This window comes from Colius striatus, chromosome 11, assembly GCF_028858725.1.
Source record: "Colius striatus isolate bColStr4 chromosome 11, bColStr4.1.hap1, whole genome shotgun sequence".
Classification (NCBI taxonomy): domain Eukaryota; kingdom Metazoa; phylum Chordata; class Aves; order Coliiformes; family Coliidae; genus Colius; species Colius striatus.
In genome coordinates this window covers 24157902-24176588 of record NC_084769.1, presented here as the reverse complement: position 1 = coordinate 24176588, position 18687 = coordinate 24157902, and the positions used below count along the sequence as shown (strand labels likewise).

Genomic DNA, 18687 nt, shown 5'->3' with positions numbered 1-18687 from the left:
ATGATCTTCCTCCTTTTTTCTGGGTGGCATTATTAGAAGTGCTTTTCATCCTCAGGTTTTAATTACTTTGACGGTGAAATTTTTACCCACCCAGAGTTGTGGAAATCGAGATGCCAAGCAATTGATCCTCAGCCATGTAGCTTGTCCTCTGGATCTCCAGAGACATCCCAGCCTGTGGGCCTGCTCATTTTGCAGTGATGCTCTGGATAGGGCTCTTGCCTGTACTTGTAGTTGTGGAAACACTCACTCTACTTTTAACATGTGTTGTCACAGCATAAAAATATTGACATTGGAGAGAAATGAGAGAGGAAGTGGGAAGCTGATGAAATAATTCCTGCCTATTGGAAATTTAGAAGCTAATGATCCTGTCACTGCTCTTAGACCAAGAGGAAAGTAGTCAGAAATGAAATCTTTCCCCCTTAGGCTTTGTTTAAATAAATAGGTATTTTGCAACATCATCAACAGTGAGAGTTCTGTGCATTCCCAAAAGTGATCACCAAGACACTTCCAAGAGAAAGGACACCTCTTAGTTTGCTTGTGGAGAAGTGGAGGGGAAGGGTAAGAGAGCAGAGATATGAAGAAATGGGAAGCAGCTACACAGTTGCTAACAAAGACAATGTGATATTTTCAGCGGTCTCATCCATGCTGAATTCTAAACTCTCCATACTGATTCTTTCTCTGCTTTCCAGTCTGGAACATACTAAAGGAAAGTGATGGCTTAATAGGACACAGCGTCTGTGTTTATTGCACCACTTCTTCCATGGTGCAATAGTGGTGGTGATGGTAGCTATGATGACCCAAGCTCAACAAGGAATTGTGTGTTTTGAAAGCTTGTCCATTATTCCCCAGCTACAGACATTGCTCTAATGACTTTGCAACATTGGTCTCACTATTTTGCCTAACGTGGGAAATTTTTTTCCCAACAGAACCAAAAGGACCTGGTGGAGGTGGTGGCGGTGGTGGCTTTGGAGGAGGTGGTGGCGGCAGTGGTGGTGGTTTTGGTGGTGGTGGTGGCCCACCTGGCCTTGGAGGCCTTTTCCAAGCAGGAATGCCAAAGCTCAGATCTGCTGCGAGTCGAGATGCTGGTAAGAAACACTTTGCAGTTCTAATGTGAAAAAGTATGTAACATTGCTTAACACCTTCATAGCACTGCAATAAATAACCTGCTGGGATTGAAAAAAAAAGTCTTCAGATAACTTACTCTCAATTTTCAGCTTGAATCTCATTAGTCCTCTTTCCACCCATCTTCCTAGTTATTGATAAAAACTAAAGATCTCAGAAATGTTGAATTGGTATCTGCAAAGCCCAGTGAGGCAGACAGGGTCCTGTGGGTGTGCAGGACCAGAGAAGAGCATAAGGGGATTCCAGGTTAATTCTCTCTTGTTCACCAGGAAAAGGAATCTACTTTCCAAATGGAGAGTACATCAGTATCAGCTCCACAGAACTGTGATTTACCACTTAGGGAGCACTTGAGGCATCCCATCTGGCTGGTACGCAGACTGCAGCTGGAGATTTGTCTGGGGCATGCACTGTATTCTTCTGTCTGGCAAAACAGCTGCCTGAAGCCTTGTGCTCCTTGAAACAGAGGAGATCGAACGGAGATTTGGGGCCAGTGAATTCTGCAAGGTTAAGGATGTAGGACTTCACGCTCTTTGGAGGAGGACTGGGCCATTGTAAGGTGTTACGAACACTACATATTTTATGGACTAACGTAGTTTTTTCAGTATGTATGCACAAAACAGTCTCCTGGAGCTGGTATTTTCTGTCGTGTCACAGTCTATTTTGGGAACTTGTATAAATACAAAAGTTCCTGACATTGCAGAACAGTACTACTTCACTGAAAGACTGTCTGCCTTCTTCCTGACATGCACAAGTACATTCTTAGATAACAGCTACTAGAAAAGGCTGAAAAGAGCCTTTTGTTGGACTGTTAAGTATCATATAAAAGGTAAGATTGCTTTCCTTTTGGGTGGATGGTACCACATACTTGCTCTTCACCATTTCTTCCCTCCCCACGTTTTTTCTTCCTGTCTGGCAGCTGCATCAATTATGTTACTTCACAGCCACTTCGGTCTCTCCCAAGTTGTCATCAGGGCATCAGCTGCCGCTCTGGGGCACATCGCCAGTTCAGTCAGAATCACTGCTGCCCATTCCTGGGTGCCCAGACCCCAAAGCTTGTATGCCCCGTGCCAGGTCTGACTCCCCCTCCCTTTAGTGCCTGCAGTGCCTTGGAATGCAGCCCATTTGGAACCCCTTGAGTGAAGCCCACGTCCAACTCAGACGACTCCTGCAGTAGATGAGATGTTGGGGGACGTGGTTTAGTGGTGGGCTTGGCAGTGCTGTGTTAGTGGTTGGACTTGATGATCTTAAAGGTGTTTTCCAACCAAAACAATGCAATGGTTCTGTCCTGTGTCCGCAGATGCTGGGGGCGGCCGCCTGCCCTCCCTGCCACCCGGAGCCCGCTCCACCGCCGCCAAGCCCTTCTGCGCACCCAGCGGCCCACCGCGCTTCCCGGGGCCGCCCTCGGGGCCGCGGACCGCTGCTCCCGAGCCGCAGAGGAGCCGCCTGCCGCCGCCGAGGCCCGACGTCGGCTCCAAGCCCGATGCCGTGCCGCCGCCAGTGCCTAGCACCCCCCGGCCCATCACCTCCAGTCTGTACAACCGGGGCTCACCGCCGGTGCTGGGCGTGAGCCGGCAGCCCAGCTTGGGGCCCTCGCCCGCGCCATTCCTGGGCAGCCGGAGCACGGGGTCGGCCGGGTCTCTCCGGCAGCCTGGTCCCAGCGCAGCGGCTCCCTTCTCCGGCCGTCCGCCGCTGCCTCCCACCCCGGGCCGGTCGGCAGAGGACAAGCCGCCGCCCCCGCCACCCCCCGCCGGGCACCGGCCGCCCGCCACCCGGGATGTGGCCCTGCCGCCGCCGCCGCCGCAGAACAGCAAGCCGCCCGTGCCCTCAGCCCCCCGGCCCGCCCTCGGCGCCCCGGCGCCCCCGCCGCCGCCCCCCAGCAGGCCCGGGCCACCTCCGGTTCCACCCAGCCCCGGTGCCGGCGGCGACGAGATGCCGCGGCTACCCCAGAGGAACATCTCGCTGGGGTCCTCTTCGGCACCCGGTGGTGGCCGCTCCGGGCCGCTACCCCCCCCCGCCCAGCGAGAGGCCTCCGCCGCCCATCAGGGACCCCCCCAGCCGATCAGGTAGGCAGCCGTGGTGCGAGGGGAGCGGGGCTGAGGGGCATGAGCTTGGTGGGCAATGAACAGGTGGGTGAGCGGGGATTAAGTGACTATCTTTTATGGAAGGAGGAAGTTTTCAGATTGCATTGGCTGCGTGCGCCTCGGGGTGTAACCCAACAGCTTCAGCTCTCTGCTGCTGCCACAGCCTGGTGGGCACCTCATCCACTGTGCCCCAGAAGGAAGCAGCAGCATGGGGCGGGGCGGTGCTTTTTACCATGTGTTCTGCGCATGGGGCACACCATTCCATGCACATACAGTCCTCCACACATGGGGCACACTGTCCCCAGCACATGAGTCATGCTGTCTCCTGCCAGTCCCTGTCCTGCACCCACCTACCATTCACTGACGGTACTGAGCTGGTAGGCACAGGTGTTCTGCAGGTGGAAATGAGGGTTTATGGGCAACACAGTGGTTGAAGGAAAGTCTACTCACTTGTACTTTTGCAGCTTTCAGCAACTTTTGTTATAAATCCGGTAATTAAAAAGGGTTGCAAGCAGGGGGCTTTCCCATTATGTTCTTTGATGCAAAGAACCTGCTTTATCTGGCTGCTGATAGGCAACAGCATTTGCCTTCCTGAGTCAACCAGCCTGAGGTGTAATGGTGGCCTTCTCGTGAATGGAGATTTGCAGAGCACAACCTTCTACGTGTTGGGAGACATGAACACTTACAGCCAAATTATTTTAATGAAAGACCCAGCCAACAGTTAAATATAATGGCAGTTGTTACAGTGTGACTAACTGCTGCTACTTACTGTACATAGCTTTCAAATGAGGCTAAAAGTAGAAATGTCTTTGAGTTATTACGTAATATACTTTGTCCTCTGTGACAACTATTATTGTTCATAACTTTAAAGGATTGCACACCATAACTTAAGCTCTCTTAATACCCGATGGTTCTCCCTTTGGAGATGAAAGCATTTAGGCACAAACAGCCTGGCCTTATAACAACAGGAAGGGGGAAGCATTGCACAGAAGGCAAGAGCGAGAAGCTCCATAAGAGTTGCCATTCATCCTTTGGAATAAAAATCTGGAATCATCTCAGACCTGCCCAGTCCTGCGTAGTAAGAGATGAATGTCCCATAGGTGACAGCCATCCATGTTGCTTTCCATCTCCTTGAACCAATCTGTATCTCCAATGGCACAGCACTTGCAGCAGACATGCAGGTACAGAAAATACTGCCCCTGAAACAGTACTTTGTGAAGCTGATTGCCAGTCCAAAGGATGGCACAATGCCAGCGTAGCCAGCAATAAGTAAACCAGAGAAATCTAATCACATTTGACTGGGAACATAGATCAGAGTACCAGAGAGCATCTACCAGACACTTCCAAGAGCTGCTTCTGTGATGGCCTCGGTTCTTTTTTGAGGCAGGTGATTTTAGCAAATGTGCACTACCTTTCAGCTGGCTTAAGTAGAGGGAAGTTGTAGCAATAAATTACAAACATAAAGACTCCTGTCATGGTTTAAAATAGATGATGGGATTTAGAGAGAACAAGCAAAACTGCTCTGAAGCTTGCTAAATGCTTCTCATTCTTAGAAACCATTCCCTGAAGGCAAACGTCAGTAATTTGTAAAAAAAGAGGGGAAAGAAAAAAAGGAAAAATATGACAAAATATCTTTCTTGAAGTATGTTGCTGGAGACACAATATCTGTTGCTCTCTTTTTCAGAATGCACTTCTGTAGCTAGATTTCATCAGGACAAGGAAGCATTTCATAAAAATGAACATAATTGTCAGTTGCCCGACTGTGCCAAACAGAGGTCGCAAGACCTTTGAACACATATAGCCCTCCACACCCTCTGCTTCGTCTTCTTGTGTCCTAACCACAGATACATCTCTCCCAGCCAGCAGCAGCTTTCTTGCCTTATTTACCATCTCCTCTTAGAGAAGCGCCCTTCCCTTGCCCTTGGGGCAGCCCCGGGTCCAGTGTTACATGGGCTGTGCCTTCGTATTTGACCTACTGTGTCATGACGCCAGTTACTCAGATATACAGACACTGGGAATGCCAGTCTACGTGTGAGGTCTGTTTCCAGTTTGGTGGGAGGTGGATATGCTCCAGCTACAGAAAACCTGGCATGTAACACCTGTGTTTACAAAGGAGTGAGCTGATGTTGTGCTGCTGTATGCTGCTGCTCCTGGGCTGAATTGCCCTGGGTGCCACACCAGACCCTGGCTGTCACACTTGGAGGGACCACCCCTATGGACAAAGAGCCTTCCAGGGGAACAGAGCTCTTGTGCTACACATCTTCTGTCCATAGTACATGGAAAGGAAATGGGCTATGGTTTGTACCTCCACAGTACCCTGAATTCTAGCTGTAACTTCTATTCCTTGTGGTCAGTGTAGTTTAGAGTGGTTTAAAACTGACTCCAAGGACCAGCACCTCTATAGAGCCTTCTGTAGCTGAGGGAAATGGGAACATGGGCGCTGCGGTGTAATTTATCCTTAGGTATCCCCAGCCTCCCTGATCTCTACTGGTCAAATCAACACCGACTCCCTAGAGAGCTGAGAAGCAGGTACTGAGGGCGATTTACCCTCAGGGCTGAGGGTCCTAAGCCAGCTCACCCTCCAGTTTGTTGTTGGGGGGCTGTGGAACATAGGCAGCAGCTTACCACTGACAGAAAAAACGCTGGTGAAAACAGCTTTTGTGTGCTTGTCGTATCTTGCTGCAGGCCCCCTCCCACCACCTCCTCCCATAAGCAGGAATGGAAGCACTTTGAGGGCTTTACCTGCCACTCCGCAGCTGCCGTCCCGGGCAGGGCTGGACAGTCAGAGGGGCGGTGCGCGGCCGCCGCTGCCCCCCGACCGGCCGGGCTCGGCAGCGCCGCCACCGCCGCCGCCTCCCGCAGCAGCTCTCAGGAACGGCTTCCAGGATCCAGGCGACGGTGAGCCCTCCTCTCTGTTGTTTGCCTCTGACAGACACCCATAGCGGCTTTTAGTCTTGTGATTTTATGAAAAGGTTTGGGAGAGAGGCTGCAGAACTTTGATTTCTGACCAACAGAGGTGTCATTTGGGTTTCAATTAACCCTGCTAAGTAAGAAAGGAGTAAATATGCCATACATAGGGCAAAAGTCAGCAACGCAGTCTCCACAATAACCTATTGGAAAATAGCCTGAAAAAAAAGAAGTGTATTTGCCATGCTTTGGTTTGCTACAATACAGAAATAAAGCCTGAAGGGATTGTTCTGACTCTACTGCAAAGTCACACCGTAGCTACGCTAAGATTCTTTGGACGTCAGAACAAGTCAGATGATGACTCAAAAGCTGAAAAGCAGATGAGGGAAGAGATTGTAAGAAGACTGCTGAAAATGTCAAGTATCTCTCTTTTTGCTAGTGTTTATCGAAAACGTGACATCCAAGATTGCTGTGTTTTGAAGATTCATCGTGCTTTTGTTTTTAATTGTTTTCTATCTGCAAAGGACAGATAAAAATCTTTCAGCTAATTCCAGGGGGCCAAAATTGATATTTCAAACTTTTATAAAGTTAGAAAAAGCAAGCAGAAAATAAAACTCTGTGTGCTTTTGAAGCATCTTCACACATCAGATAAGGCAGGTGGGTCACAGACACATTTTTTCCTACACAAGTCATTTGCAGGGTTCAGGACCTGCAGCTGCTTTACAAGCTAGTTTGTAATTGCAGCCATTGGGAGTGAATAGAAGAACTGGATCCCAGCAAATAACCACACATACAACTGCTGGGTGAAACTTACTCAGCTGTTCAGTACATTATGCAATAAAATATAATAATATTGCAAGAAAATTATGATTGCAAAGCCCTGAAGCAACCAAGTGAAGAAATGGCAAAGTTTAAGATAGACCACACTTTCTTCCTTGGGCCTCCAAATTCAAGTGCAGAGCAGAGCTCCGTAAATGTTTCCTATCGGCTTGCTTTCTCAGTAAGTAAGTATGTAAGTAAGTGCGTGCTTTCTCAGACTCAGTAAGTATGTCGAAAGAGCCCCTGTGGTCTCAAGAGAGAGAGAGTTTCAACTGATGTACTTTTCCTTTTGTGACACTAGTTATGTACAGGTTTCTCTGACATGAATTTTATCATAATGGCCCCAAATTTTCTTTCTTCTGTATAAAAATTAAGAAAGAGAAAAACGCCACTTATAGGCCATTGTGCTTTTCATGGTGCTTGTGAGCTCTGGATGTCAACAAAGTATGAATATCAGAAAATTCTATACCCAGGAACAAAATACTGCTCTGAAGCAGGAGACACTATATGTTTCTGGTATATGCTTGTGTGTGTTAAAAAAGCAGATCTATTACACGTGGAAAGGAATGTAGCACTTAGTGGCATTATGGCCATTTTCCTGATCTGTGATTTTGTGTTACATTGGCTTAGTGATCAATTAAATTTAATAAGAATTTTCAAACTAACCTAAAGCATCTTCTTCCCTGACTTCTCGATAGGATGCTGGTTCATTACTTAACTATGTAAGCATTTTGCAGTGTAAAACATGTATGTTTATACATGTTTTACATGATGTTAAAGTCACTTTACTGAAGCTGTATCACAAAACTAACGAGTAAATTGCATGGGGTCTTTTTTCAGATGAATGGGAAAGCAGATTTTCTTTTCATCCTATATCTGATTTGCCACCTCCAGAGCCATATGTACCCATGAACAGAAGTTATCCCAGCAAACTAGCAAGAAACGAAAGTAGAGGTAAGTTTGTTCCACTTCTGCTGTTGGAATTCCAGTGCATCATCCCAAAAACAATGTGGATGGGGAAGAGACTGGACGCTGAGGTTTCAAAACTTCTTAGACTGACAGCCTGGTCACCTTTCCCTACTACAGAGAGAAAGCTAAATGCAGGTTCACAGGCACAAGCCCTCTTAAATTTGTATTTCGGGGAAGTTGTTTGTTTTTTAAGTTGGAACATGTAAGAGACCACCTCTGCCATTATAGTCAGCCCTTTTGACAGCAGCCACAACCATAAAATCCCCTAGGACTTCCTCCTCATTTCCCATCGAAATTCATGCACAGCTCACTTATTCTTGTGCCAACATCATCCTTGAGTTCAGTTAACACATCCTTGGTGTGTTAGATCCCTAATATTTTTAAAGACAACAGTCATAGCCTCCTCTCAGCTTTTGTTTTGCTGAGCTGATTAAATCAGGATGTACTACACTCTTCTTCCAAGCTCTGTTCTCTCATCATCAGAGTTGCTTCTGTACTCGTTTCAGTTTGATTTTCAATTTTCCAAACAGTGTTGCCATATCTTTTACATCAGCTTGAATGTTTCCTTCGTTAGTGGTATTTTGCCTCACACGCCCAAGGGTCAATTTACTTCTTTCACAACTAGTGACATCGATAGTTCATAGTTATCCTGTAATGATTTGTACACTCAGAATGTTTCTCCCCTGTTTCCAAATGACGAGGTTTTTGTTGGAAGCAGAAATCCCTGTTAGACTCTGACCCTTCCCTTTATTAGTTTTCATCCCATTCATGTTTCTCCACAAAGAAAGGCAAGGTCTTTTATGCTTCCTTTCATGAGTTGACAATGAAAGTCTTCATATAGGGAGAAACATAAGGAGATTTGCAATGTACCTGTATTTAGAGCTTGCCGATTTCATTGGAATTTGCGTGTGTTGGACATAGCACAGAGAAGGTATGCATTTGTATGCAATAGTAAAGGCTGACAGGAGCTACTGAGCTGTTTTGAGAAGGGGATAGAGGACTTAGAATACGTATGTTTTCCAGACATTTGGGGATTAGTTAAAAACTTCAATTTATGCTGTTTGAAGGTCTGATGTTTAATAAACTAACCAGAAATTCTGCAAAGATTTTTTAGTAAAGTGGCTCGGCAAGGAAATGAGTAGATCTTCACTGGTTTCTGAGTTAGTGCTTGGATGTAAACTCCCACTTTAAAAGAAACCAGGAGGAGTAACACAAAATCTTTTCTTTCTCTTTTAGGTGGCTCTGGCCGAAAAGAGAGAGGTGCCCCCCCGCTTCCACCTATACCAAGGTGAAATGGGTTCTGGCTTGTCTTTGGGCAACCTCCATTTTCAAGTTTCCTTCGAGTCAGCTCTCCTGTCCACATCATTGGAAAGTTGTCTGGTTTGCTTTATTTTCATTTTTGGCTTGTCAGATGGAACAATCTCTATTACAGAAGTAATAGATGCAGCTTATGAATTATAATTGCTCAAAGCTATAAATTTTATTTGCATATACTGCGGGCTGTCATGAAAGGCGTTTTGTGGACCATACACAGCATACGTGCATCATCCTTACTGTGTCCAACCCTGTCCCCTTGAGAGCTCCACAGGAGGTCTGGCTTTGAATTTAATGAGAGCTGGAACGAAGCTGTTTTATTCATTTTGGGTACAGTGGCTGTACTATTTGAATGATAAAGTACAATCTATTTTCTGTTTTAAAAAAAAAAAGTTGCTGGGGAAGACCACGTAGCCAAGAGTCCCCTGGATCCTTCTTTACGTGCCTAACTTGGCCCACCTGCTTCTGCAAGCCATAGACCTGCTACATGGTGACCAAGAGTTCATCCTAAACCTTTTCACTTCGCTTAGCCAAGCAAATCTTATTTGAAACAATAGAGAGCTCATCCTGCCCGAAGGATGGAGTGTGTCTGGCCTTGTTTTCATCTGTGGAGAATCTTCCAAAGAAAAGCACAATGAAGAATTCAGCAGCATAAAAATATCTTTTTTTTTTTAACTCACGTGTCCTTGCTTCTTAATAGTGTTATGCTTTCAGTCACCTCATTCTTTCCTACTCTGATGTGGACCAACCCTCAGTCATCTGTGTCCTGGCTTCTTGTAATGCCCTCTACCAGAGACTGCATGTGAAAAGTGCTCAAAAAGTAGTCTTGGTGCAAATGCAGCAATTATTGTAGTCATAGGCTCCTTCTATAATACATTGTTAAAACCTGTGTCCTACAGACCACTTTCCGATTGTTTTTTTGGTACAACTAAATTACAGGGTTTGACTTAAAAAGCTTCCTGGTGCTTAGGTCATGAGTCTCAGAGATTGTATTTGACTTGTGTTACGGTAGAGCTGCTGAGGTCAAAAATATGTGTATGAAAGCCCTTTGATATAGAGAAGAAGGTTGGGGGTTTGTGCATTCAGGTGGGAGCATCGGCTTCAAAATTTACTTTCTGCACAGGTTGAAGTGAAACAGTAAGATTTGGCCACTTGAGTTTACCGCAAAGCCTGTCCTTTCAAACTTTACTGAAAGGAGTCTCCACAGAGAGATGCCAGGCCTACATTAATAGAAGAGAGGGTGAAGTATTCTGACGTTGTGACAATTGGTTAATGTGTTTAATGGCTTTTGAATTTTGTATGTGAGAAAAGAGTTCATTATATGAGCACATTTTACAAATTGATCAAACTGGTTATAAAATGCCTTTGGAAATTAGAGGAAGGCTGCAGTTCTGGATTTGAAAGAAATACTGCTGAAATATAGCTCTTTGTTAATTGGACTTCAGAAGGTTAGCTCTGAAGAATTTCTCCTCTGCCTCCTTGACAGTTTCTGTTTATTCAGTGTACTCCTTGGGATCCCCACCAAGCCTGGTGCAGCTGCCATGCTTCGCCAAAAAAGATAAAAAGGAAAAGAAAACCTAGTCAGATAGGTTAAGGAAATGTTTCTGTAGCATGAGAGCCATGCTCCTAAGTACGCTCTGTGGCTAGAATGAGGGTAGTCCTGGAAGCTGTAGGGAATTTAGTTGAGGAGAGCCTTGACCCCCCTCACCAGGGCGTTTTGCCCTGTCGGTGGGCATGGAGGGGCAGATTCCCCTTTGGCCCGACAGCCTGGGCACTCGGAGGGGTGAGGCAGAGTTGGATTTGGCCGGATCAAATTAAATTTGGCCTTCTCAGTGTTTGTTTACAAAATCTTGTCAGCTGTGATAGCATTTGATTATATACCTGGGGTTTTTTACATTTTTATACCTAATGACCTGGTTTAAGTTACTGTTCATGGTCTTGAACCTGCAATTAAATGCGCAGGCGCAGGAATGTATCTACATCTATTTGCAGGATCATGACTCTAAGAGTTTCTTAAACAGATATCAGTGGAACCTCCACGTGACAGGTGCACCTTGGGATCAAACGTAGCACAATACTGAATTTATATATGTATTTTATAGATGTCACTTAAAAAATATGCCCGTCTTTTTGGGATAATATTATATGAATAGCAGTCCAAATAAGATTTTTAGGATAATAATTTAAAGGATAAGTTATTGTATTCATGTTTTTTAAACTGAAGCACTTAAAACTTTCTAAGGAACAACATTTTGAATTTAAGAATACAATATTTTCAGTACCTTGACCTGCCAAATCCTTATTAATATCCAAATAGCTATGCAGCTAAAAAATAAAACCCTCCAAAAAGTGTACCTTTTTTGTAACTTACCTGCTTTCAGCATGACTGTTTTGCTTTAAGTCAATGAAAATACTGCACATTGTTCTGCCAACTCTGCATCTGCATAATTCAAAATATCTTATATTTGATCTTTTGAGCAAGTTTTTCTGACTAGAAATTCTGGACCACTACCAAAGACTTAGCCAAACTAGCTTCAGTCTCACGTTAATATGTGCTGTGTAAAGGGCCCTCAGTCAACAAGTCAAGGAACCTGAGCTGCTCCAGTTTTAGCTCTTCTCTGTACTATAGAAACCTCTATAGAGGTTTCCATAGAATGGATGTTTGGCATATATGTAAAAGAGCTTAACAGTGCAGGAAGAGGTGTTTTTTTTCACCTAAAACCAACTTTACTATTTATGTCTTTTGCTATAATGTGTCTCTAGATACATTCCAGAACAATGCAGCATTTTATCGTTCAATAAATTACTTCATATATCAATAGCTATTTACAATATGATCAGTATTAAAGTATTTATTTCACTATGAAGTGTTAAAAAAGAATACAAAAGAGTTTGAATCCAATGGTGCCTTATGACTTTTTTAGTCAACTTTTCTGTGTCTCTCTAGAAAGATTAATAGGCATTGCTCTTCCAAGTCCTAATGTAAATAGTGTTGACTGTAGCATGATAGAGTGTTTGAGCCAAGTCCTGCTGTTGCAACAAGCCCGCTCTGCTCACTTCAGATTGAAGCATATGGAGAGGCCATTGTATCAGTCTTTCGGTGAGGTGTAAATGAGCACTGGTTAGCCTCACAGTCACTTGTTGGTATTGCTCTGAAAATTTAGTTCTTTCCCAAAACATATATTGTGTCTCACGCTGCTATCCTTACAAGCTGGCAGACTTCAGCATGGTTGCGTAGGTTATTAGAGAACTAAATGTGATTCACTGCTTGCTTATGAGATTTACTGGGTTTGTTTCAGTGGCATTGTATTATAAACCTTCACACCTCAAACTGTCTTTTTATGTCATCACTAAGATTTGCATTGCATGACAATGGCCACACATGTATGTTTGTTTGGTTTTTTTAATTCAAGTCAGTAAATTAAATGGGAATAAGTTTTGTACCATGTGACAAAAATTTCTGCTCAGTATTTTTGGAAGAAAAGCACACATATCTTTCATGACTTTCTGCACCAGCCATCCGGAGAAGAGGTCACAGAGATTAATGTTCAGAGTTGTGAAAGGAAGCTCAGCTTGTGATTCGGGAAGTGTGTGCTTCTGTAAATGGACTACTTCTTAAAAAAGGTTGCAAAGTTCTTGTTTAGAAGCCAGCATTTCCCAACACTAAAATAATCATTTAAAAGATATTATTTTCTGCAAGACTGAACTATTACAGAAGTTCCTTAAATTGTCATTTAAAAAACTGGCAGTTTCTCCTTGCAGCAACAGCTGTTTACATGTCACTTGAAGACGCAGGTCTCTACAAGCAGGGCAGAGGATGAGGGAACTAAGCTGCTGTTGTGCTTCGCAATGTAACAACAATCTTCTGTGCAGAAGCATGGAAATAGAAAGGATACTTTTTGCCATGGAAGCAAAGGAGTGATTGAACTGGAATGATTCCAAGCAGAATGTCAAATCTTGAGAGACCTAGAGAGAGCCTTTCAGCCACAGGATGCTGGAAAGGAGAAGATTGCTTAAGAAAATAAACCCCAGTTAGCTAAAGGTTTGCTATCAATACTGGAATACAAAAGACAATGTGCATGTAGGTAAGATTCACACTTGCAATAGTGTCTCACAGTCAGATGCCAGCAACCTGTTATGATGATATGGTGACTCTGTATAACAAACATTGTGTGAACTTTAATCTTTCAAATGGTATTCACCAGAAAATAGGGAGAATCTCCTACCTAAGATGCCCGGTAACACATTGAGTGTAGGTAGTTCATGGAACAGTTCTTCATATACGTTGGGAGAACACAGGGATCTTGTAGCCTGTAAGGTGAAAGTGCCTGGACCACTCAGTTAAAATGTAAACCTGGAGTGATGGCAAAAAGGCAAGTGTTGGAGTTACTCAGCAGAAGCAGGGCACATGTACATGTTCTCAGTGAGTGAGTATGCGGTAGGTAAGTAGACAGACTAAAAGAAATAAATGGAAACCACGTGTCTTAAAAAAGGGAGTAACCCTGCAGTATATTGCCATTGTCAAATGCGATTTGTCTGTGATAAATGCTCTTTAGTGTAAGTTAATGCATGAAAAGGAAAACCTCTACATTTGGACTTCCAAAACCACACAAGAATATGAAAGAGAGGGAAACGTAACTTAAAACTTAAGCTGAGCAGAAAGTAATGTGTTTTTATGAGATGCTTAAAGTTTGAGGTTTTTATAAAATATTAATCTAGTTCTGTGAATACTTTTTTGCTTAACATTTATTTTGTATGTGATTTTGTTCTCCTTATTGTTCTGTCCTATGCCAAATAAATTTTACTTTTATTTACTTGGTGGTGCAGAATGGTGCATTGATAATAGTCACGTGGCAGGAGCCAGGGCGGGTTGTTCCCCCCACCTCCTGCCTACCATTGCGCAGCAGCACAGCAGTAATGCTGAGAGGACTTTGGGCCTCCATACAGTGAAGACTAGATACCTGCAGATAAGGAGAAATAATGAGTTGACTTTAGGATAAAGAATGATTGTAAATCTGTGGTCTATGATACTGTGTGTATAGATGGCATTGTGTGAGCTATGGACATTGGCTCTGGCTAAGGCGAGTTGGGCCCTTGCCATGGGGAGATGACGTGGAAAATCAGTTCAGCACAGATTTTGGTTCCTCTTATCTCCGCTCACTAGGCAGAAGGCTGATGGAGAACATCAAACAAATGAAAACCTCCTTTTTGACTTTGGAGCCCTATACTTGTTCTTGGATGTTAACCTTTTCAGATAATTTGGACCAGGTGCATCACAGAAAGGCCCTTTGAGGTCCAAAGGAGGCTTAAATTCAGACTTCACTTCAAGCTTCTCCTTAGAAATTAGAAAGGTCACTTTAAAACCCCATACTGAAAGCCCTATGCTCATCTATCTTGCAAAGACTTAAGCAGCAGGTTTACTCTTACAGATTCTGCAGGGGGGTTGGACTAGATGATCTCTAAAGGTCCCTTCCAACCCCTACTATTCTATGATTCTATGGTGAATCCTTTGACATTTATGGCAACTGCTTGTTGTTGATACTTTTACAGACTGACTGGGACAGGGACCTTGACTTTCTAAAAGGCTACAGACAGTTGAGGCTGAGAGGTAGCCTAGAATCTGGTCCCAATGCCCAGGCTGTGGAATTAGAAGAGCCATGGCAGAAGACAAATGCTAGGAGTTTGTGAGCTGCAGAGGAGCTGGCTCAGCAGGCTGTAACCTTTGTTTGCAGATCTTAGTGGCAGTAACTGTGAACGAGAACTTGGAGGCATGAATCTAATGATCAACTAGTAGGTGTGTCTTATCTCATGGTTTATCAAAGGAACTGTGTTTCTTTCTAATTTTCAAGAAATTAAATTACTTACTTGATTTCAAGAAGAGGGAACTGAACTGAGCATGCCGTGACCTAGTCATAGCTGCAGCATAATCCTTCCTTCATTTAACTAAAAAAACCCTGTTGCTTTAAAATAAAGCCACAAACTACACTGTAAAACAGTTCTGACTGCTCCCTGCAGTTGCAGGAAGGCTCACGTGTTGCACGAAGCATACACAAAAATACCCAACTTGTTTGATCACGATTCAACAATTTCCAATGACCTTCCTGCCTTGTATGCACAGGCTGCTCCCTCCTGCCCTTTTGCCTACTCTGACTCCATTTCGCATTGCAAAGAGTAAATTGGGGCAATTATTGATTTGGCCCCTACATCTTTGTACAATTAATGTATCATTTAAGTTAACTAATGAAATAAGATCAAGAGCCTTCAGGATTTGTTTTTCTCTGGCTAACAGCAAGTATAATGAACATTCCTACTAGCTGTTTCTGCTATGCTATTTGCTTCTCTGAGAATTACACGAATATGTAACATAAGTTTGATTCCATGTTTCATTTTCTGTTGCACTCTTAGAGGTCCTATACATTTTATTTTATATAAAACTGTGTGGCTTACATTTTTAAAAGAGCTCATCCTCTCCACTTGTTGAAGAGGGTTCTCTGACACCCTCCTAAAAAATTCATACTTACTCTTCCAATCTTGGAGGTCTGGTGCATACGGTGGCATGCCCACTGTGAAATAAAATCTCTTTTTTTCATAAGCAAAAATGCTGCTCCCCATGCACATTAACTTCTCTCCTCAGAGCTGTGGCTGGGCTCTGCTTCCAGGAGTTAAATTAATTTGGCAGGGCACAGGAGAGCCTCCATAACCTTTTCTGTACCCTACTGGTTGTTACACTTTTGGGGTGTCAGTGCTGCTTCATCTACATGTGTTTACACAAATACAGACTGCTAAGCAGAAACTTTGGTGAAGCATAAAAGAAAACAGGATGGCACTTGGTCTCCATGCTGTAGCTATTGCAGTAGCACTATGAATAAAAAGCAATATAAGTAGTTTCTAATGTGAGCTAGTAAAAGCCTCTGAACACACGGATTACATCCACTGACTAATGTACAGATCCTATAAAGACACCTCTGAGCAGAATGTTTGTTCCACATTGTAGGATGATGCCTTTGACTCCATGAACAATAACTTGTCTTTTCTGTAACTCCTGAAAGCATTCCTCTAAGAACTGATTAATGCTGTCGTAAGTCTCAATGCTCATCTGACAACTCCCTCCATAGCCTTTCTTGTGCCTAGGAGATCTCCCAATAAAAGCTTTGTTATCCTAGCAATATAAGTGTGCTCTTCTTGTGTAGCAGGCTCACGTAAGCAGCCCTGCCAGCACTTCTCAAACAGGGGCAAAACTGCTTGTGGTGTAACGTACAGCCCCCAAAGGCTGTACGGTGGCAGCTTAATAGAAAAGACACTATCTCAGTTGTGTTAAACTTTCCGTCTCAATAGTCAAAACTCTCGGGGAAAGACTGCATGATGGATTCCTTTTGTAGTTGATTTTTTCAATTATTAATTTGGTTTTTTCATAGATAATGGAAGCAGGTACGTTAAAATTTTGATACACAAGATCTTCAACAGAGTTAGGATACAATCATTTGAAACAGTTACGAGCCTGTACACTTTTATTTCCTGCATTGGAAGTCAGGCAAAGATGAGTGTTTAGGCAGGTGTTTATCTCACATCCTACCCAACTTGAGGTGAGCATTCATGTATGCAAGGCTGTGAAAATAAGTCTTTCCTGTCCTGCATTCTAGCAGAAACTAGTGAATTTAGAGCTGCTGGGGAGCCCTCACGTGCCCTGTTGAGCAGCAGAGCCCATGCAGGGGAAGGCCGAGCACACACAATCTGCCAGAGGAAAAGGCAAGCTGAAGCGCTTGGAGAACTTGTGACAACCACCAGGTAGAAGCACGGGGTAACAGTCCAGGCTTAACACCCACCTCTGCCACAGCTGTGTTGGTACTGGAACTACCATATCTCCTAAATTATGTCCATTGCACTGCTTGTCAGAGCACTTTCTATGCTGCCTGAGTACCAATGTTTGCTAGAGTCTGCTCAGATCCTTCTGTTAAGGGGGTTTTTTTCCTCTCTGTTTAAAATAGAAACTTTCACTTCTGCTATTTGGCCAGTAGCTTGGGTTACTTATGAAACTCTGGGACCTTTTTTTGAAAACATACAGATACTCTGTTCATTTCCTCTAAATAAATAGTTTACTCTCCTCAATTGCACCTGCAGAGTTGCTGCTGTGCCTTCAGTGCTGAATACCTATCAGCTGTGGGGTTGGTGTTTGCTGCAGCTTATTGCTGGTTTAAAACAAAAATCCTTTTAAAACACTGCTGTGTGCTCTAAGAGAATCACCACATACCCTCTATGCCAGTACCTTCCTTCCTCTCTGTTACATACATGTACTGGCACTTGTGCAACAGGAGGGAAACTAAATCCAGTTTTTAACTGCAAACATTTCTAATGCAAGTTCAAGTACAAGCATGCACGAGAAACTTTTTACGTTTGTGTTTGCCTTTAACTAAGAAGGTGGGATTAGGTATGATCCACCTCCAGCCCAGGAACTTCTCTGTGTGCTGAGAAATGCTCCAGCTCTGATGCAAGAGATGCTTTGTGCCCTGTAAGTTACAGAAACATCAGAAGCTTATGGAAGCATTATGGAAGAGCATCTTAGCCAGTCGATTAACAGCAAGTACATTCCTTGTTCTAAAATTCACCAGGGAAATTTATTTTAAACACTTCTTTCTAGAGCTCTCGTTTGTTTTGTTTTGGGGTTTACGGTTTTTTATTTGTAAAGTAGCTTGTATTTCCTCCCTCTTTCTATTCCTTTTTCCCCGAGCCGCTCTGGCTTCCCCAGCAGACGGCAACGATGAGCGCTGGCGCGGTGGCCGCTAGGGGGCGCGGTGTGCCGCGGCTGAGGCCGCGCCGCGAGGCGGGAGGCGGGTGCCGGGCCCCGCGCGCCCTGCAGCGCTTCCGCGGCTTGTTTATTCGCTTTTACGCCCCCCGTGAGCCGCGCACAGCCGCGGCCCGGCGAGGCCGCTGCGGCAGAGGCCGGGGGCGCGGTTTGGGGTTCTGTTTTGGGGACACACGGCGTGGATCTCCCCGCAGTCCCACGGCTCTCGGGCGAAGAGCATCCCGGTACTGGCTTCAAAGTGATGCGCCAGAATAGCACGTCCGCCTCCACTCCGGCTCAGCCGAAAGCAGTGTGCTGTTAGACTGCTTTAGACGGGCTGTGTGCTGTTAGACGGGCTTTAAAAAAACAAGTTTAGCTGCAGATGGAAAAGAAAGTAAGAATTAAAACGATGTACCTTTTCCACTGAAAATGGCTCTTGCAAGTAACAGGTAGTTGTAAGAAAGCCCCTCTGACAATACTGCAGTCTTAAACTCGCTGTTTACTCTAATATTTAACGGGGGATGGGGGTGGGAATCCTTTGTATTGTGAGTCAAAGAAATAGAGAAAACACTATCAGTTGGGCAATTCATAGGACATTAAAATGTTGGCTGTAAATTTAAATGAACTGCCAAATTGTTGGGCGTAATCTGGAAAAGGTATGAGGAAGAAGAAAGTTGGGAAATAATCCTTAGGTTA

At 44.3% G+C, this 18687-nt stretch overlaps 1 protein-coding gene across 1 annotated transcript in view; it reads left to right on the top strand.

Annotated features, from left to right (window-relative positions):
• The window catches only part of WIPF1 (WAS/WASL interacting protein family member 1), a 59669-nt gene extending 43335 nt beyond the window's left edge, over positions 1 to 16334 (top strand). The window contains 6 exon segments of the mRNA XM_062004869.1: positions 927 to 1085; positions 2420 to 3126; positions 3128 to 3185; positions 5889 to 6101; positions 7770 to 7883; positions 9135 to 16334. Of these exon segments, the coding sequence (XP_061860853.1) occupies positions 927 to 1085; positions 2420 to 3126; positions 3128 to 3185; positions 5889 to 6101; positions 7770 to 7883; positions 9135 to 9190 (1307 nt within the window). The 3' untranslated portion in view covers positions 9191 to 16334.
• Positions 16335 to 18687: the final 2353 nt, after the last annotated feature.